Source organism: Glycine max, chromosome 12, assembly GCF_000004515.6.
Source record: "Glycine max cultivar Williams 82 chromosome 12, Glycine_max_v4.0, whole genome shotgun sequence".
In the NCBI taxonomy this organism is placed as follows: domain Eukaryota; kingdom Viridiplantae; phylum Streptophyta; class Magnoliopsida; order Fabales; family Fabaceae; genus Glycine; species Glycine max.
The window spans coordinates 15044216-15065097 of NC_038248.2; the positions used below are offsets into that span (position 1 = coordinate 15044216).

At 32.7% G+C, this 20882-nt stretch overlaps 1 protein-coding gene across 1 annotated transcript; it reads right to left on the reverse strand.

The window, feature by feature from the left end:
- Positions 1-13827: 13827 nt before the first annotated feature.
- LOC121173147 (uncharacterized) lies at positions 13828-19513 on the reverse strand. The gene is made up of 8 exons (XM_041007212.1): positions 19444-19513; positions 19011-19349; positions 18544-18643; positions 18099-18206; positions 17795-17932; positions 16345-16385; positions 15049-15113; positions 13828-13997 (listed from the first exon to the last, which is right to left on the reverse strand). Exons 2-8 carry the CDS (start codon positions 19058-19060, stop codon positions 13828-13830), a joined length of 672 nt encoding a protein of 223 aa, XP_040863146.1. The 5' UTR covers positions 19061-19349; positions 19444-19513.
- Positions 19514-20882: the final 1369 nt, after the last annotated feature.

The following is a 20882-nucleotide window of genomic DNA, read 5'->3' on the forward strand; positions in this document are numbered from 1 at the left end:
TTTCTTAATCCTGTCTGGGCAGTCTTTCTTGAAATGACCAGTCTTGTGACAATTAAAGCAGTTGAACTTTATTTTTTTCCCATTCTTTGAATCCCTTGACCTTGATTTGGACTTCTTTCCTCTTAGTCCCTTCTTTTCACTCCTTCCCCTTGAAATATTCAGGCTTTCACCATTATCCTCAGATTTGGAGTCTTGCTGTTTTTGCATCCCCTTGGTCCTTATTAAGGTCTAGACTTCTTCTAGGGTAATGTCTTGATCTTTGCCAAAAAGGATTGCTTCCTTGAAATGTTCAAAGGATTTTGGTAAGGAATTCAGAAGCAAAAGAGTTTTATCCTCCTCTTCAAGCTTTACTTCAATATTTTCCAAATCATCAAGGATCTTATTGAAATTAGCCAATTGCTCAGTGACTGTTCTTGATTCTATCATCTTGAAGGTGTACAGTTGTTGCTTCAAGCATAGCCGATTTTCCAGAGACTTGTGTCATTTACAAGGATTCCAGTTTCAGCCACATTGAGGCTGTTGTCCTTTCTCTTGCAACTTCTCTTAAAGCTTTATCTCTAAGGCATAGTATGATTGCACTTCTGGCTCTATCAATCATTTCTGATTTCTCCTTTGAGCTTAGAGATTCAGACATCCTTTCTTCTCCTTTAAGAGCTTCTGCACAACCATGTTGAATCAAGATTGCTTCCATCTTGATCCTCCATAACCCGAAGTCATTTTCCCCTGAGAACTTCTCAATATCGTACTTTGTTGTTCCCATCTTTCTTGATCTTGATCCCCACAGACGGCGACACTTGTTGGTTCTTCTACCTGTTTTGCTATCTGTAGAAACAACATAAGATTGAAGAAAAACAGAAAACACAACAAAGCAAGCAACCAAGGATCAACACCAGATTTACATGGTTCAGTAATGTGCCTACATCCACGAGAAATGGCAACTCATCATCATCACATTGATCATGAAGAAATTACAAGTTCAATACAAGCAGCAGCTAGCTTGATCTCTCTCGATTTCTCTTTTCAAAACCTCTCTCAATCTCCTAGCTCTCCTTTTCTGTTGAACTCTCTGTTTTTCTCTTCTGCAAAAAATCCCTTAATGAATAACATGATCAAATATATATACACTCTAGTTGCTAGCTCTAGGAACAAAGGCTATACTTTGATGCCAAGACCAATACAGTTATGACAACTGAATTCAGTTATCAGAACACCACTAGAATCCTTCCCATTTGTGCCTTTAGTGATTTTGAGTCACATAGCACAATGATTATGCTAAACATGTACCAATGAGATACAAGACATTTGAACATGTTATAATATACATATAATTCTTGTAAATTGACAAATAACTCTCTTACCGCATGTTTGATTACGGATCCATGATGCGATTTTCCACGTCCAACCCAAAATTTTAGAGATAGCTTTTACGTCAACAATACGAGTTTTGTCCTAAAATTGCATTTCCTAACATGCAGTTAACTCTAAAAGCAGATTATCAAGGTATAAACAATCTTATACCATGTATGATATTATATTTTTTTTAGCTTTTGTTAACATTTCACACTTTTGTCTGAAAATTGTAAATGAAATACCAAATATTTCACTCTAGTAAACTGATGACAGGAATTAGATTCCGTAAATTACTTCACCAATAAAAGAGATCATTGTTAAACTTCTACTTTAACGTATAGCTACAACTAGCTAAGGCTAATAGTTTACAGCTTAGGACAATCCAAGACCAAATATGCTTATCATCATTTTTAACACTGTTCTCAAGTAACATTGACCATAATCTGGAAATGTAATAGAAAAAACAGAGTATTTGTAAATAAGTATTAATTTTATAATAATAATTATGCCTTTCTTTATTAAATTTTACCTCAAATGGATGGGAATTTCATTGATGGAATTGTGGTTAATCACTTGTCAAACGCCTTCGCTTTCGAGATGAAGAATTTCCACTAAACATCACATTTGATTTGAATTGTTGAAGATCCTCTTCAAATATCCAACGATACCCTCAATTGTTCACCTCCAAATGCAAACCAGGAGGGGGGTATATAAGGGGTGCAAATTCCATCGTATCAAGATCTTGCATTTCATTTGAGCATTCACTTACTAGAGGAATGAAAAGATCTTGAGTAAAGAACATTACTAACAAGTGATGGAATTCCACTGTGACCAAATCTTTCTTGAAAAGTATTGGAACCGTGAAATAGGTCTCACACTCGAGCTGTTTATTTCGAACACCGTATCCAAAACTTGGACAATCACAAGGATGCCATCTATCACCCAAATTAGAAGGATCATCATGTGTCACAAATAGTACACAACAGGCAACACCTATCAAATTTGGATCATCCATAACAGGAAATGGGTCCATGCTTATTGAACTACTCGAGTTTTGTTTATTGAACCACTTTGGAATTTGAGTTCCAGGAATAATAATATCCATCTTACCTAAGGAACTAGAGGGTTGCAAGGAATCCTGATACACCAGAAAATTCAGTTATGTATAATTAGTGTACACATAAAAAGAAAGATAGGAAATGAAGGGTGGAGTCATTACCTCAAGTTAAGGTTTTACATCATCCAAGAAAAAACCATGCTATAAAAGTGTTCTATCTCACTCAATACGGGGCAATCAAAGATGTATAATCCCTGGAGACAATTTCTTTTTGCTTTTGTTGTTGGAAACTCAGGCAAATATTTCATCTGCTTCTAGTGCTCCAAGTTCAAAATTCGAAGTTTGGAAAGTTCCTTGATGGTAGAAGGTAGTGCCACAAATTTGTTTCCTCCCAAATTTAAGCTTACTAATGAATGTAAGTTCCTAATAGCATCAAGGATTTGAAGTAAATTGTAGAAGCTCAGATCAAGATAAAGCAAACATGGGAAACGAGACAAATAAGGCAACAACAAACCAAATGAATCTTCATGTTTTCGTAAGGAAAAAAAATAGAAAGGCAACATTAGAATTTAATATACAAGGATGTTGATAATTGGACAACACTAATGTTTTTATGAACTTTCTCCAAATGTTCTGTCTCCCTTGGTTTCTTTACGAACTGATTGTTAAGTATTTTGGAACAGCCTGAGAGCTCTAGCACCTGAAGAGAATTGAGCCCAAAAATGATATTCAGATTAAGGACAAGATTCTTACAATTTTTCAGATTCAACAAAGTATGCTCTATTAGAATACTAATGGATGGATCAATCTGGTCAATTTTTATACATCCTTCAAAAGTAAGTTTCTCAAAATGGGGGACACCTCTCATGTTTGGCATCTGACTAAGATTTTTGGAGTGTCTGAGATCTAGAGTTCTCAAATTAGGCAAACACTGTAATAGAAACAAAAGTAAGAAAAATCTCTATCCATTAAATACTAGGAAACAAAATTTAGTCAATAGTAGGACACAAAGTTAATGACATTCTTGTGTTTATTTAAGTTGATGAAAGTTAAAAAATGTGAGATAACTTATCTTTTTATTTTTTCATTTAAAGACAAAATTGTAAAAGAACAATATAATACCTTTGTAGCTTCCCACAATTGTTTGATATTGCTACATGGAAGGAACAATTCTACAAGTTGTTTCAGATGAAAACTTAATAATAAAGACTTGAAAGGATATCTATCCCAAGATAGATATCTTAATTTATTAGAAACATAATTGAGAGTTCCTAAAAAAGTCACATTCTCAAGTATGAGCAACTTATGATGATTCATTTTTGATATAGCATCAACATTCAATACTTTTTCCATTGACTCTTTTGGATATTGTTTAACAACTATGGCTTCAAGAATTTCGGCTTCCTAAAACATTGCAAAAAGGAAAGAAAAATGTTTGGTTTTTCTAATTTATATATTTTTAAAATATTAGAACATAGGATTTTATATTCAAAAATTATTTTACCATATTTTCTATCGTGGCATTTTGGAAATCCTTGTAGTCCCATATTCGGCTCCACTTTCTTGACTCCTTGGGTGATTTTTCTCGAACAATGCTCTTATCCAACTCTTTCAACAAATCATGAATTTGAATCATCCTAGTCTCAGTGCAACTTATGAGTGATTTCTCAATGAGAACTTTCATAGCAATGTTAGGATAAAATCTACAGTAAGCTAGAAGTTCCGTCACATCTTCCTCAAAAGTATCCACTAGGAAAGAAACAAGCAATATCTAGAAATATTTTCTTTTCCATTTCCTCCAACCCATCAAAACTTATTCGTAAAACATCCATCATATCTTTGCTTGGATTTTCTTTCAATCTAGTCAATGCACTTCTCCATTCAGAAACGTCTCTATCAAACAAAAATGATCCCAATACTTTGATTGCTAATGAAAGCCCATTGGCATATAGTTTAGTACATCACATGTCAACTGTCTATAATCTTTCACAATATCATTTGATTTGAAAGCTTTTTTGCAAAGTAAATGAAGAGCTTTATTCTTATTCAGAAGTTAAACATTGTAAACTTCATTCACTCCATAATTTCTTAAGATGTGACTATCTCTAGATATTGTGATGACTCTACTCTCTGCACCTAGATATTTAGGATGCAAATCTAGTTTCTCTAATTGTTCAACTCAATCAACATTATCAAGAACAATAAGTGTCTTTACATTGCATAGCCTAGTAATTACCAACATGGTTCCTTGGGAAAGATTATTGATCTCAATGTTTCCTTGGTTTAGAGCTTGACAAAGAAGTTGTTTTTGGCAACTTGTTGGTCCAAAATCCTTATAACAACATGTATCATATTAGGAAGAGATTTTATTAAACAAAGCAATAACAAGTGTTGTCTTTCCTATTTCCACCCATTTCACAAATTCCTACAACTCGAATATCTTTATTTGCATCTAGATCTAGAAACTCTTCCATTTGTTTCACACAAGAAAGCATATCAACTAAATCATCCCCCAAACTCAAAATTTGATTATGACTCAATATGTTAATTACCTCTTCAACAATTTTTTCAATTTCTTCATATTGTGGCCAGAAACACCAAAGTAGAGCAAAGACCCAAAATCACCACTGAGACATGAGACTTTAAAAAATAAGTTCATATATATTATATAAAAAAATATAATTAAGTACTTATTTAGTACATCTCACCCACAACTATTGGTAATTGCTTTTAGAGCTTCCCTCCAAAAGCTTTTCTGAACTCTCCACTCTGTTTTCAGACCTCAAAAAGAAGTGACATCATAGAAAATAGGGAGCACACTACGACCTGTTTCTTCAACCCAATCAACAATCTTTGCTAGCTCTTTCATGCACCATGTGGATAATGCATAGTCTTTTGAGAAGACAACAATGTAAACGCGCAATCCTTCGATAGCCTGCAAGATTCCCAGGCTCCAAGAGTTTCCCTTTTTTATTGTTTGGTCATCTCTGAAGGCAGCAACACCTTTCCTCGGAAGACTTGCAAAAAGGTGATCAATGAAACCATTGTGAGTATCTGTACCTCTAAAACTTAGAAACACATCAAAATTTCTTGTGCATAGTGAAGAGCTACTTTGGATGCTATTACAGGCCATTGCAGAAGATGAAAGCCTCACACACACTGATGATGATATGTACTGTATAGAATAGTGGACAAGTTTTTCTAAAAAAAATGGGCAAAGCGTTTGCAGAATGAAAAGTCTATCAGCTACCTGTGGCCGAAAATGTAAATTGTTTGAAAACCTGCCTTGAGGCTAGACATGGCAATGAGGCAGGATGGGTACTGGTATTGTCTCCCCAATCCCTTATCCCGACTCCCTAACATATCCCATACCTATACCCGATACCCGACGGGTTTAAGTTTATTGTCTCATCCTCGTACTCGTTGGGTACCTGTCGGGTATCGGATATCCCTAACCCCGTCCCATACACGATTCAAATTAGAAAAATATATTTTTTTGTAAAAAAAATATTAAAAATTTGATTTTTAAAAAAATAAATTGATTGTTAAACATTTATTTTTAACTACTTATATATCAATACATTTATTATAGCGTACGTGTCTACAAAAATAGTTAAGAAAATAATAATAAATTATGTAAAAATTCTAAAATAAAATTAACTAGTAATAAAAATTCTATGCCTTTTGATTAAATTATGTAAAAATTCTAAAGATTTTAAGTGGCGGGACGGGTTCAGGGTCGGGACGGGTCTAGTAATCTCATACCCGTGCTCGTACCCGACTTTTGGTTATCGGGGAAAACCCGAACCCGAACCCATACCCGGTCAACTTGGGTATTACTCGTCAAAGTCGAGACGGATTCGGGCTACCCACGAGTACAAGTTTTCTTGCAATGTCTACTTGAAGCTTTAGGGAGAGTTTCTACAATGTCCCTATGGGGTTTTAATACTTATAATTTTTAACCAATCAAATTATATGCCATTTTTCATTAATTATTTTATTTGTCTTTTCAAATTAGTCTTTAATTATTATTTTTAAAATTTTAAAATTCTAATTTTATTAAATTAGAAAATATGATTTAAGATAACTTTAAAAGTCTAATTTTAAAGTTATTTTAGTTAATTTAACATTTTTTATAAAATTTATGCTTAAGAAATAATAATATGAAATTTTTAAATCCTAAATCCAAAAATATTTTTTTTATAAAAAATGTTGAAAGTTAGTCAAAATATTTTAGGATTCAGCCTGTTAAAGTTATTTTTAATCATATTTTTTAATTTAAAAGTTACAATTTTAAAAAATAATAATAGAGGATTAATTTGAAAAAAAAATAATTAATGAGATAATAATATGTAATTTTGATGGACCAACCACAAGAGCATGTGTTAAGAAAATGGTGAATGAAGACCAATCTAAAATGGAAAGCATGAAGCTCACACCCAAATTCGTCAATTGTTTGAGAAATAAGGAAAATAAACTAGAAGAAAAAATCAAAAAATAAATTTGATTGGTCATTTGGCCCAATATTTTTGTTTGGATTTTCTATTAGAATAATGGGCTGAAATCTATTTTCTTTATTTTTAATTTTTATTATAATTTTACTTAGGAATAATATTAGAGAATTCCCCCAAAAAATAATATTACATTAATTCCCCCAAAAAGTAATTAATATAATTGGGATTCAAACATGTTAGGCAGACTTTTCCCACTTAATTCAGTAGAGTTTTTGGGTAAGATATCCTAATTAAAGGATTAAAAGAGTGTAATATCTTTTATTGATTTTATCTTACATTAATTGATATTGTGCAATAGAGAAAAAAAAGTCTCAAGCTTAGCATGAATATTAAACTATGGAAAGAGTCTAACAAGAAAATACATCAATACGTTTCTTATGGACATCAAGGAGCAAGCACCGGACAACACGATATGACACACATAAAAATTAGAGGTTCAAACTTCGAATTCCTCTATGGGGCTCTTCTTATAATTCTATCCAGCCCAATACAAGTTAATGTACAATCATTAAAGTTTAGATTTACTAAAATAGTTTAAAATGGACGAAAAATGTTCACTATGTAAATTAATTAACCACTAACTCTTATTATTTTGGTAAGCAAATTATCTAGTATCTATGCATGTGTCAATAATGCATTAACTAGTTGTGACATGATATTATTAACCATTACAGCCTATATCAGGAGTAAGGAGTCTTCATATACTTTTCAATTGATGAACCTCTCTTAATTGACTCCTTAATTATAGTGTCGAGGAGTGCATTTATCTTTTATCGTCTCTTATTAATATTTAGTTAATGCAAAGAAGTTTTGCAAAAAGATATTTGCTCACCTCTTTTTGCATGCAAATCTCCTACCTAGTACCATCTATACTGGGACTCCTCTCATTTTCCTCACTGGATTCATAATGGAAATTCATGACCACATTTGTATAGTCCCATAAACTACAAAATTAGAGACACTACTACAAAAGTAGTTTTTAAGTCGGTTGATTTGGACATTTTACGATGGTTTTTAACCATTGTAAATGCCAGTGTCGTAAAATGGTCAAATATGTACAACGACGGTTTTTAAATCGTCTTCATATAGTGGGTTTTCCAAGACGGTTATTCGAATAACCGTCTTGGAATATGTCGCTCATCAAAGACAGTTTTGTGTCCATACCCGTCTTAATATACTGAACTTTCTAAGACGATTATCAGAGAAACCGTCTTAGAAAGCGAGACATACTAAGACGATTGTTGGATAACCATTCTAGTATTTTATTGGCGGACTTGGTATTTTAAGACTTTTATGACAAAAACCATCTTAAAAAACGAGACATATTAAAACGATTCTCCAACAATCATCGTAGTATGTTTCACTTTCTAAAACGGTTTCTTTGATAACCGTCTTAGATTCCCAAGTTTATGAATGACATACTAAGACAGTTTTTCAACAACCATTTTAGTATGTCTCTCTTGCTAAGACGATTTTTACCATAACCGTCTTAGAAAGTTCAGTATTTTTTTATAATTTTTTTGGGGGTGGTTTTATTTTTTGTTATTGTTTTATTTGTTATAATTTCTTAGAATATCTTTAACTAATACAACACTAAAAATTGATTTGAAGCAAAAGTATACTCATCATTTTCAACAATTAAAAATCATTTAATTACATAATAGAAGAATTTACATAATTAATGAGAGTCTACAATTTTGCAAGAATTTACATTACTATACAGTAGAAGTTTCAATTGATTTGAAGATAATTAACATACAAGTTTGTGGCCAAGAGAGCATCTTTGAATGAACCTAAGTTTCTAGATGGCACTGTGTTCCAAGGCCAACATATATTGCATCTAAGGGAATAGATTTGCATATCGAATTCCTGCATATGGTTCATTGTTGCAGTAATTAATAAACCACCATTTCTTTATTAATGGAAGAAATTCAGGGCACTTATCAAAGTGAAAAGTTCATTTAGCATTAGTCAGATAACTGAAAAATCAAATATCAAAAGGGCATGTAACAAAGCACTATCAAATCAAACTGTGCACAATTAACAAATTGTCTTGTTTCAACAAAAATATACATGGCAAAAGTCTTTCCCCTATAGGTTGGATAAACTTGTTAGGAATTGCTTTTCTCGTGACTGAATATTCTAGAGGGAAAAGAGAGAGAGAGAATCTAAGTGCAGAATGAGAATATTATTTCCTATCCTTTCTCACGGGTTCGTGCATGGCTTTTATACATGTAGTTAGTTATGTAGCAGCTAACTAACAACTCTAACGGCCTATAGTATGATTACATCCCTGCCCCTAAGCTTCTAGAATAATCCCTCAACGTCCTTCGTGCTGCTGTACCTCCACGAGAATCTGCTAAGCTTGAAGCTCATAGTCCTTCAAGTGCCCAGGAATGTTGCTCCTTCTTCTGGGCCTTGTAGCCTGAGATTCGAAGTTGCTATTTGTAACAAAACTACACAGATTAAATGATGTCATAGTGCAATGCTTGAACACAAAATAACATACATAAAAATTTAGAATTTTTGCATCCCGTAATTATAGTGGAACCATTAAAGTTCAATTTTTTACTCAAAGATCCATCACAAATTGTGAAAGAACTCAATATAGTATCTGCGAAATCAATAAACTTTAGGATGCTATCCATGGGATGCTGAGAGAAAAATTGACAAACACAAGACAATAGCTACTTGAGAAATAGAAGACAATAATATGATGAAGATTGATTTACCTGCTATGCCAACCGAACAAGGTCACAAGTGATACTGCTCTAACAATTTTCTAAATAAGTAGCTTACGTAATTTTGAAGATAAAAGAATTAATAGAATGAAGATATGATAGGAGCCATGCACAAAAAGTCTCGAGCACAAACAAACATTTTGCATCTCTGGTAAAAAGTGCTTCAAAATATTTCTCATGCAACTGATTTATTCTGTTTCTGCAGATGATTTATCATGTAAAAAGATATCAAGTTCCAACAAGAAAGTGATACTCCACAGTCCATATTGCAAGCTATTCATGAATACAGGATAAGTATTTCCATCATATATCAATTTTACCAGATTAATTATTGACTTAATTACACTTTTGGCCCCATTACTATCTTTGAATTTGGTTCCCCCCTTCCCCATTTCTTTTTGTGAATTTGATCCTCCCACTATTTTAAGTGTGCATTTTTTTTATTCGTTAAATTAACATTCAATATTTAATAGAAATGTTGACATGGATGTGCAGTAGAGTGCCAAGTTAGCAATGTCATTAAATATTGGGAATGTCAAGTTAGAGGGCGAGTCCTGCCGCAACAGTAAACTTGTGCCTTGGTAACTGCCTAGTCATGAGCTCCAATCTCAAAATAGCCTCTTTGCCTATACAAGGGAAAGACTGCGTACAATTACCCTCCCCCTAACCTTCGCAAAGAGAGGAGCCTTAAAGGCATTAGGGTATGTTATTTTTTATTGAATGAAAAATTAATGAATGGATCAAAATTACACAGTTCAATTGTAGAGACACCTTAAAGCTCTCGATGTAACTAGCTTTAATTTCAATTTTGTTCTTGTTTTTATTTTTCTATAAAATGTTGCCTGTTCCTCCCCTACTATAACTCCCATCGAGGTATTTTATTTTGATATTTTTTAATATTTTTATGTCACTTTAAAATAAATTTATTATAAATATATATTATAGTTACTACTCTTTAGTTATAATGAAACAGTGAAGCTGCATTGTCACCATTCACATTCACCTAATTCGATGAAACAGATCGATGATTCTAAGAATGAGATAAGTGAGAAGATTTTTTTTTATCAGCAAAGATTAATATATATATTAATTGAGTACCAGAGGTACGAAAGATACAGTTTACAAGTTAGAAGAATTAATTAATTAACTGAGAAGAATTAATTAAGGACATAACCTACATACCTTGTCGAAAATGGGAAACTTAGCGAGTACAAGCAAACTGCACAATCTCTTCACGGGAATGCCACAATTTCAAGTCCTACATAAAAGAATTAGAAAACCGAGTATTTTAGAATTAATGAGATAAAGAGAGACCCTTATCCATGGTTTGAATCTCAAAGTTTTTCCTTCCTTCTCTTCTTTTATCTTCTCTATTCTTTCTATTTGTCACAACTAAACATAATGTCTTACTCTCTCTCTCCCCTTTCTATTTGTCCTAATATTTAAAATTTAGGGTGTTACATTAAGTCATGAACGAAAAAAAAATTAACTGTATTTTTTACTCTTAAAGTTTTACAATGTAGCAAATTTTGCTCTTAAAAATTTGTTTTCATGAAAATTTTCCCCCCAATTCATAAAATATGGCAAAATAATGTAGTTTAAAGGCTGAGTGTGATCATGATGGTAGTATTTATAAGAAATCTAGAATTACTTATAGCAACCATGTTTCTAAAAAAATTATGAACACCGATGCAATATTTTTCTGAAAATATAGCAAATTTGAAACCTTACCTAGACTTTGCTAAATCATCCTCAAGGCATCTCACACGCTCAGTAGCTTTTTCCAGGGACTTCTTAGCAGCCTCCTACAATAAAGAAAACAACACACAATACAAGTGTTAAATAAAGAACCTTTCATGAGAATTCACTAAATAATTAAAGCCTAACGCCTATTGGAGAGTTGGTTCATTACATGATGTCAAAGCAGAAAGAAAATTAATGGGCTACAACACAATAATGTCAAACAATATAACAAAACCTTTTATCCTTCACAATATAAAAGTGTAATTTCAGCACAAGGAATAAGAAACCTATGTTTCTCAAAAGTGTCCCAGCAGTGTATAAGGGGCAGACACTTGTCCGACAATAATCAAACAAAGAACCGAAGTTAATCTGCATTAGCTTACAAATCTAAAGATCCATTAAGAAATCATTAATCAATCCATATCAGCATTTTTCAAAATAAAACAAAAAATACTTATGGCCACTCTGGAAATTTATCAAACACTTGAAATGCATAAAACAAGACAACTCGTATACGATATCCAACATTAAAAAAGAAAGCTACAAAAAAACAAACTCAATCAAACTCTTCCTACCATGTTTTGTAAACACAGTGAGTTCGGAATTCAACAATGGGATTGACACGCTCCGTGCACTGGAGATTCAACACCCTTGCCGCCTTGCTGACATTTGGTTTCCAATTGCCGGAGTAGGAGGATGTTCGAAAACGAAAACAAAACTCTTCTAATGGCATTAGTTCGAAAACGAAAGCACCGTGCTTTTTCGCCATCGTTGTTATAACACCCTGCCGGCACTTGTGTACAGGAGTGCTAATTTCTTCAACCAAGTCACAATGTACAAAAAGATGATTACTCAAAATCAAATTACTTAAGTTATCGTGCTAATTACTTCAATCAAGTTATGCTCACATGCTTGATGTGCCTCGGTTTTAATTATTATATTTTCTTGTTTTTCAATTAAATATTGATTGTCTATTACAAGGGAATGAGGGATAAATATTAATTTTACATAACTATAATTTTTTATTTTTAATAATTAAATAGTTTAAATTTATAAATTATATTATAATTAAAATTTAAAATAAATCAATATTTTAAAACCTGTAAATTATATTTAGAATATTACAAAGGTTTTACCAAACTTATATAAATCAATATATATTTAATAAAAAAATATTATTAAAATACAAGTATAATATAAAGTGTTACCTTGTAGCCAATTAGAAGATCAAACTCTGCCTCAGGTTATTTATTATTAATTTTTTTGAAAGTAAAAAAAATTATATATGTCAACTAAAAAATCTCATATATCACTATTTTTTTAAATTTTTAAAGTAAAAGAAAATCTCTCAATTTTTATTTTAGGTTAAATTTTTAGTTAAGTAAATCATATGATGGCACTCTCATTTCAAATATTTAACACAACTAAATACTTTGAATTTAAAACATTAATGCGTTTAGTAGTTACACTAATAAATAATTAGAAGATCAAACTCTGCCTCTAGTTCTTTGTTATGATTATGTGGTTTAACCGGGTAAACTAAACTCAAGATTGGTCAATTCTAACTAAACTCACCTTTGCTCTTAGAGACAAATCTTCGTGATCCAAAGTAACAAAGAGTTCTTTGTATTAATACAAAAGAAAGGTAGTTCCTAAACCAGTTGAATACAATCAAGATATAATGATACCTGCAATAGACAATTAACTTTGCATTAACCATAAAATCAAAACATGGCAAGCAGTCATGAAATAAATACCAAAACTTAAGAGATAACACTTGCCAACCAAAACAAGATTTAGCGTGCACAAGCAACCATATCACAATAATTTTTTTTACAAAAAGAAGCATAAGTCGTATTGGCCCAAATATTCTTGGGATTACAGAGAGGACTCCTTAATTAGCATTACTAAATACTAAATACTGATTAATCAAAAGAGGACTCATTAATTAACACATCATGTATATATATATATATATATATATATATATATATATATATATATATATATATATATATATATATATATATATATTCTACCCATCACATGTTTTTATCTTTCTTTTGTTTTTATTTCTGTAGCCTTTTGTATAAAATATTATAAAACTAACATTTGTCTAAGCACTACTAAAAATGGCGTATTCTACGACACGTAATTAAAGTCGATTTCTCGAAACCGTTTTTGTTTAAGGCAATGGCAATTTTTGTAAATAGCGATAACATTTTAAAGACGATTTTTTTCAAACTGCTTTTATTTTATATTATTCAAACACGGTTTCAAGAAAAACCGTCTTTAAACTTGTGTAATTTTGAATTTAAATGCTGACCTCTTTCTTGATCTCCTCAATCGCTACAGTGATTTCCAATGCCTTTTTCCTCTCCCCAATGTAATGCCTCTTCCTCTTCCCGAAACACTTTCTTTCTCAGACACACTCTCTTCTTCTTGCTATTCCTTCCTCGTCATGGAGACGCGAGTGTTGTCTGGCGCTGGAACCTTGTCCTCCCTCCCTCACCTCCATAAACCGCCGCGGGAGGTCGGCGCCGACCCCTCCCTCGGCGTCGGACCCTCCCTCGTCGCCCGTCCCTTGTTCCCCTGTCTCCATAACCAACCAACCATACATTAACACCAACACGGAACCTTGCTCACTCGCTCTCTTCACAATTTCGAGATCTGAAATCGAAACTGAAACCGAAACCGAAGAGAGAGAGAGAAAAAAATGAGGGAGCCATCACCGGTGGGATTCGAAGGCAACGACGTTGTTCCGCCGCAAGCTCTCCTCCAGAGACTGAAAGACTACGATCAAGAACACGCTTTCGCCCTCTGGTATGAGCTCTCTTAGGAGGAACGCGAGTTTCTCGTCAAGGACATTGAGGTAAGTTATTCCTTCCTATCCAATTCCCTCTCTTCTCCTCCGAATTCGCCTCCGATTCGAGTTCGGAACTTCAGATTTGTGAATCGTATTTGTCTCATTTTCCAATTTCGGATCGTTTTGACCTCCTTATTGTGTGATTTTTGTTTCTGTTTTGTTTAATTAATATGTTGCATGTTGCAGAGTTTAGATCTTTCAAGAATTGACCGGATTATTCAATGTTCGCTGCGATCTCAAGGTCTGGATGTTAATTAGTGATTACGTGTTTTGCCACGTGTAACTAAATTGCGATTGCTTTCAGGACTGCCGGTGGTGGCCATTGAGCCTGTGCCGGAGAGCAGTGTGTCGACGGTGGTGGAGAGAAGTCAAGAGGATCGAGAGAGATGGTGGAAAATGGGATTGAAGGCCATTTTTGATGGCAAATTAGCTGTGTTGCTTTTATCTGGTGGCCAGGTATATTTTAATCTGTTTTTGATGAACATATACATATTCTTCTTGATATTAGGCCAACCTGTGAGAGACAGAAGGCATGTGTGGCTGGGTCTTTGCACCACTACTACAAATAAGGTATTCTACATCGGTTATTCAAGCCATTTTACATCGGTTTTCAACCGTCGTTGTAGCGGACGACGTAAAAAGAGAAAACCTTTTCTACGACGGTCGTAAGTGACCGTCTTAGAATGTTAAACATTCTACATCGGTCGTCTCAGAACCGATGTAGAATGCATTTTTTTTTATTTTTTTAGTTCTCCAACAATGATTTTGAAAGTTCACCTTCCACAGGCTTGGCCTCACCATCAGCAATACTGTAGGCACAAGGCCCAAGCATCCACATGCACCTAAAACACCAAGTTAGTAAAATTAAACGGCATTTATAATTTCTACCTTACAGACCACAAAGCAAACTGCATCAAGTTCAATAATTAGTATTATCTCCAATATTCTAGAAGGAATGGCTTGATCAATACCTAGTTGTTCAACAGGAAAGTAACCTTTTTTCCTCATATTTCCAATGTCATGCTTGGGTCTGTGCTTACTAATGGTAGGCAAGTCCTTTGCATTCTCAAGAAATTTGAAACCTCCAAGGCTACAGCTTGTACTCACTTACAGTTTAGATAGATGCACAAGGTTACAATTAACATCATCAAGGATAAATTACTAACATCTTTTTTTTTTGTCTGTAAATTAATAACATTGTTAAAGAGATCAACTACAAGTACAAAGTGAGACAAAAAGTGCCAACATATTATTAAAACAAAATGCATAAGGCGAAAAAAGTGTTCACTTATTATTAGCATTTCACAAATTCCATTTGTTCTAAGGCAGGTTAATAACTTCTAGTTCCTGTTTAAGGTAGGTCATAAGTCACTAATTCAATAAACATGAATTACATGCATCATAAAGTCATATTTTAACCTGTTATGTGCATCAAACCTAGTCAAAAGTTACTTTCTAACTTGTTGTATTAAAAGAATTCATATAAATTATAGAGATGTCCAAAGTAGATGATTCCAAAACACTTTTAAAGCTAAGAATTAAATTTTTAAGCGGTAAAAATAACTTTAATAAATTCAATATAGGTAGTTCAGATAGCGACTTTGACTACAAATATGTTATAAGGCAGATTTCAACATCAATACACAACATATTCCTTTCTCACATCAAGGATAATTATGAATTCACCTAGGACACATGAAGGATAGGTCACAATGCATAAACATCACACCTCTTATTAGTATTTCCTATTAGATTCACAATAATCACGCAACACACAAATTTAAGTGATCAAATTCATCACATACATATTTGACATAAAAAATATATCTAACTTCAATTCTATTATAATCTACCAAATAAAAGTATTAATTTTAAATTTAGTGTTAATTTTTTATCTTTTAAAGATAATAATTAAATATAAAATTTAAACTATATCCATATATAAAGGCTACATATATAGCCTACAAGAGAACAAGGAATAATTTTAAATTTAGTGCTAATTTTCCATGTACCTACTTATATATATTATTCCTATTTATTCTTTGTCTGATTGATTCTTCCACATCCCTTTGCCAGAATTCCTCATAGATTGGATCTTCCATCAGTGCTTTATCCTGAAAGGGACATTGAGATCTTCCATGAAAGGATGTACAAGTAATATATATATATATATGTGAAAAAAAATTCTTGGTAAAACATGAACCCTCAGAACCTGCCTTTTGGAAACATAAATTTAGTTAGATTAGTGAACTTGGGGTTCTGAGATCCGAATGCATGTCTAAAATGCCATCTTGTTATCAATTTTCCATGTTCAATCAATTTTTTAATTTTCTTGGCTCTCAACTTCTCACCACCTAAAAACCAAACATTTATATATATATATATATATATATATATATATATATATATATATATATATATATAAGAATTTATTAATCTACATACTCTTATTTTTTAATATGAATATATTAACAAGTTATTAAATTAATATATTTTGAGATATTTTTTAGTTATAACTTGTTAACGTATTAACATTCATTACATAAATAAAAGTTAACTAAATAAGTAATTAATTGATAATATATAGTCTTATAAGGATACATAGCAAAAAATATAATTTTCGTTGTGTATTTTGAGTGTTGACACAATAAAAATTAGTTTTCATAACATTAGTGAATGAGGATTGAGGAGGAATGAAATTCTTTGATGGGCCAAGGTTGCTCTGGCCCATTTTGATATCTTAAACTCACGCCCGATTAGTATACTGCTCCTATAAACTAATTCCTAAAAAATAAATACACCTACAATTAGTTTTATTTAATTAATTATATAAAATTAATTATAAAAATATAATTACTTTTATAGAAATTATTATTTCAAGTAATTTATTTTTATTCATTCATAACCGGTTATATAATTGGTTTTAAATAAGAGACCTCTATGATAGCAAGGTATAAAGAAAGAAAGGAAAGTATGAAGGCATACCAAATCCACCAGTGCTCACAAAGCCTAGGCCATACATCTGTTCATGTGTTCATATTGTTAAAAATGTCAATTTAGGCATAAGTGCTTCTTTGCTGCCCCTCTAATACGTGCTAGCTCAACTGCACAATACTGTGACCAATACCTTGGTCAATTATTAGTGCCTTCTATCATGATCAATGCATGTTAGCTATGATAAACTAGGCATTGGTTCGTTAACCAGCTTGTCACTCCCATACATGCAAATAACAGTTTCAACTAATTATATCATATAGAGAGTAAAAAAAAAAATATTGTTTAAGCTCCTTTGAATTTATATTTATTAATTATTTTTCCATGACTTGATAGGAACACAGTAATTCCTTAAATCTGAACGGGACAAGGAAAACCTCCAAATAAGAGACTATATATATTTTCAATATAAAAAGACTTATTTTCAATTTCTTATAATAAAAAATACAACGAAGAGACTATATATAATATAAATTTTGTATTAAATATAAAATTGTCTTCAATATTTAGACAAAGACTTTAGTTTTACCTGGATGATCTGTAATGTTGCATCAAATTTCTGGCTGATAATGGCAATAGAGCATGGCGTAAAATGACTACCTGGATGCAAATTTCTACAAGAATTTAGATTAAGATCATTGAGTTGTGGGCAGTTTAAATACAAGGCCTGCATGTTAATTCAAAAAAGGAAATTCCAAATATTAGAAGCATGAGAAAAAAACATGCTCAACAAACTTGTTTAGTCAAATAAAACTTACATCCAAGCAATTTAGAATTTCATAAAATAAAATAAAAACAAAAACCCAACAACCAGAAATCCTTGAGAATTCTACCTCAGATTCTTCCAAATGTTCATCTGCCAAAGATTTGAAGCAACTTAACTCTTGTCCAACTAACTTTCGCAGGAAAGTCAGATTCCATTGGTCTGGCAGCTGGAAAGCCTGTAGTGAGAGACTTGTCTAATAAAGCTTTGACAATGTCAAGTGTTTCCTTTTAAATCAACTTGATGCAACTTTTTATTATATATTAATATGGAGTACATGTAAGAGCCACTAGGTTGGGCACATGCTGATCCTACATGGACTTCTCAACAAATCTAGGCTCTAGCTTGCAAAAACTCAGGACATGGAGGTACTTGATAATTTCATCTGTTAATGTTTAAACTCAAACAACAGGTTCTTATCTTGGATTGAAACAGAAGCTTCAGAAGCTAGACACTGTCAACAGGTTTATTAAAAAGATCATTATAATGAAAACTCAAAAAATTATATGCAGTACCACTTTTATTTGCCTTTTTCCTCTCTTTCCATGGTCTTCTAGATGTCCACTCCTTGAACACATCCACTCTTCCTTCCAACCCAGACTCACCTGCTCAGTACTTGATTGAAAGAAAACATTTCAAAAGCAGGAAATATCAATAAATAAATGATATTAAATTTGCAGCATAACATTTCAGACTAGACCATTTCTACAACAACATAAACTCCAATTACATGATTTGTAGTCAGAACAAAATCCACTAGGAATAACTGAAAATGCTAATAAATTAAGTTCAAAGCTGTTCTTTCAACTAAAAAAAACAACATCCTGCAAAAAATAAAAGAAAATGAAAAATCATCATTGAAACATAGTCATTTTATACGTTTTATTCCTGAAGTAAAGCAATCTAAATCTCACTCATTTGTTTTTCAACAATAAGAAGATAGAGAATACAAGCATGAGTGGGTAAAAAAAGAAATATGTACCAGGAGTAGCACACAGGTCGAGAACATGATCCCCAGGTATTTAAAGCCATAACTACAGCTCCAAAAGCTGCATCAATTCCATATATCTGACATATGAAAAATCCATCAATACCTGAGTTTTAAATAAAATTTGTAGCAACCAAACTACTTGGTTAATCTATGAAAAGCCAAACTAATATTCCATGACCAGTTACCTTCCCTTCTCGGTATGCCCTAGAACCAGCAATTTGAACGTGAGGTGGAAGAAAGTAAAATCCCAGTAACCACTCTAATTTTTCGAGTTTGCATTTCACCTCTGCTTAAACCTCTTCAATACATGATTCGAAACCGGGTTTCAACCTTTGAAGGCTCAATAAGAAGAAAAATAAGTTTCAAATTAAAAGGCATGAAGTGAAGCAAGGAGATTGAGAAAATGGTGAAAAATTGGAATTACCGAATGTATCGTGGGGTGGAATCAATAGCAGTGTAAATGGAAGGGTCGAGCCCGTTGGTCTCCAGGAACTGAAGGAAAGCGTCCGGTAGTGGCACCTTTGTCGCGTGTTCTTCTTCCATGGAAAGCTCAAGTCAGGTTCGGTGGTAAGAAGGTGGAGAAAATGTAATGGGAAGAGGAGAGAAGAGGAATAGACGCGTGAGGAGAGAAGAGGAGCAGCTAGTGAGTGGAGAGAGGAATAGACGTCGTGGAAAGAAGAGGAACAGACGTGTGGGGTTAAAAATTAAAATGGCCCGCATTCAAAGACGGTTTTGGGAAACCGCCTTTGAAATATTCACAATATTTATGCAATTGCCATCGTTATATGTACTAAGACGTTTTTCTATGACCGTAGTAAATATGATGTCGTAAAAAAGGGTTTTTCCAGTAGTGCACGTGCCAATGTTTGTGGAGGACACTGATAACAGTCCAATAACTCTGCTTAAGAAGTGGGTGCATTTTTTGTTGGTGTTAAGCAAAACTGGGTATTTTTTTAATTTGTTTAGTTTTTTAATGTTTTTCATTGATGAATTAGTAGTTGTATTGCTGTGCTTTCGGTAAGATAGTTCTGTTGGGTTAAAGTAATAGGGTATTCAAGGGTAACAGAGGAGAAGACACGATGTTGCTTTCAAATTGTACAATACTGTTGTGGATCTTCTTTCTCTTTTGTTGATTAAAGTTTACAATTTACATTAACAAATGAGTTGAACCAAGACTCCTGTTATGGATTGGAGTTTAAAACTACTGCGTACTAATTGCTATGTAAGATGGTGGGTTAAAATTTTGAGGATGATTAAGTTGGAAGGTATTGGTGGTTGTTTTAGACTTTTGCTATAATGTGTAAAATAAACTCATTTTGTGCATGTGAGGTGCAGTAGGTGCCTTTTATCAATTGTGTAATGTCTTGTTGTCTCTTTAGTTTTGCTGAATTAATAAATTCAAATTTTAAACTAGGCATTGTCATGTATACATTTGAAGGTCTTTTTGAGGCAATTTTTTGTTCTGATCTTTGAATGATTGCACTCTGAACTTTAGTTTGAGTCAAATGTTTTATAAAAAGCTAATAACAAATATATTTTTGTTGGTGGGCCCAAAGCATAAGCTTTAACCTTGAGCTAGCGTATACTAGTGCCAAAGAATGGTATGGGAGGATAGCTGCATTTAGCTGATGCTGCATAGCGTGGATTTTAGGCTGCATTGCTTGGGAAAACATTGGTGAGATTATTTGGCTTGATGTGCTTGAGGGAAATAAACTGAAGCTCTCATTGTTATTGGTACTCCAGTTTAGATTGCTTTTATTAAAACTCTCTAATGTCTTTCCCTATTTTAAAAGAAAAAATAATTCCTGATTTTTAATATTACTTTATTAGTTTATTTGTGACATAGCCTCATAGCTCGAATAA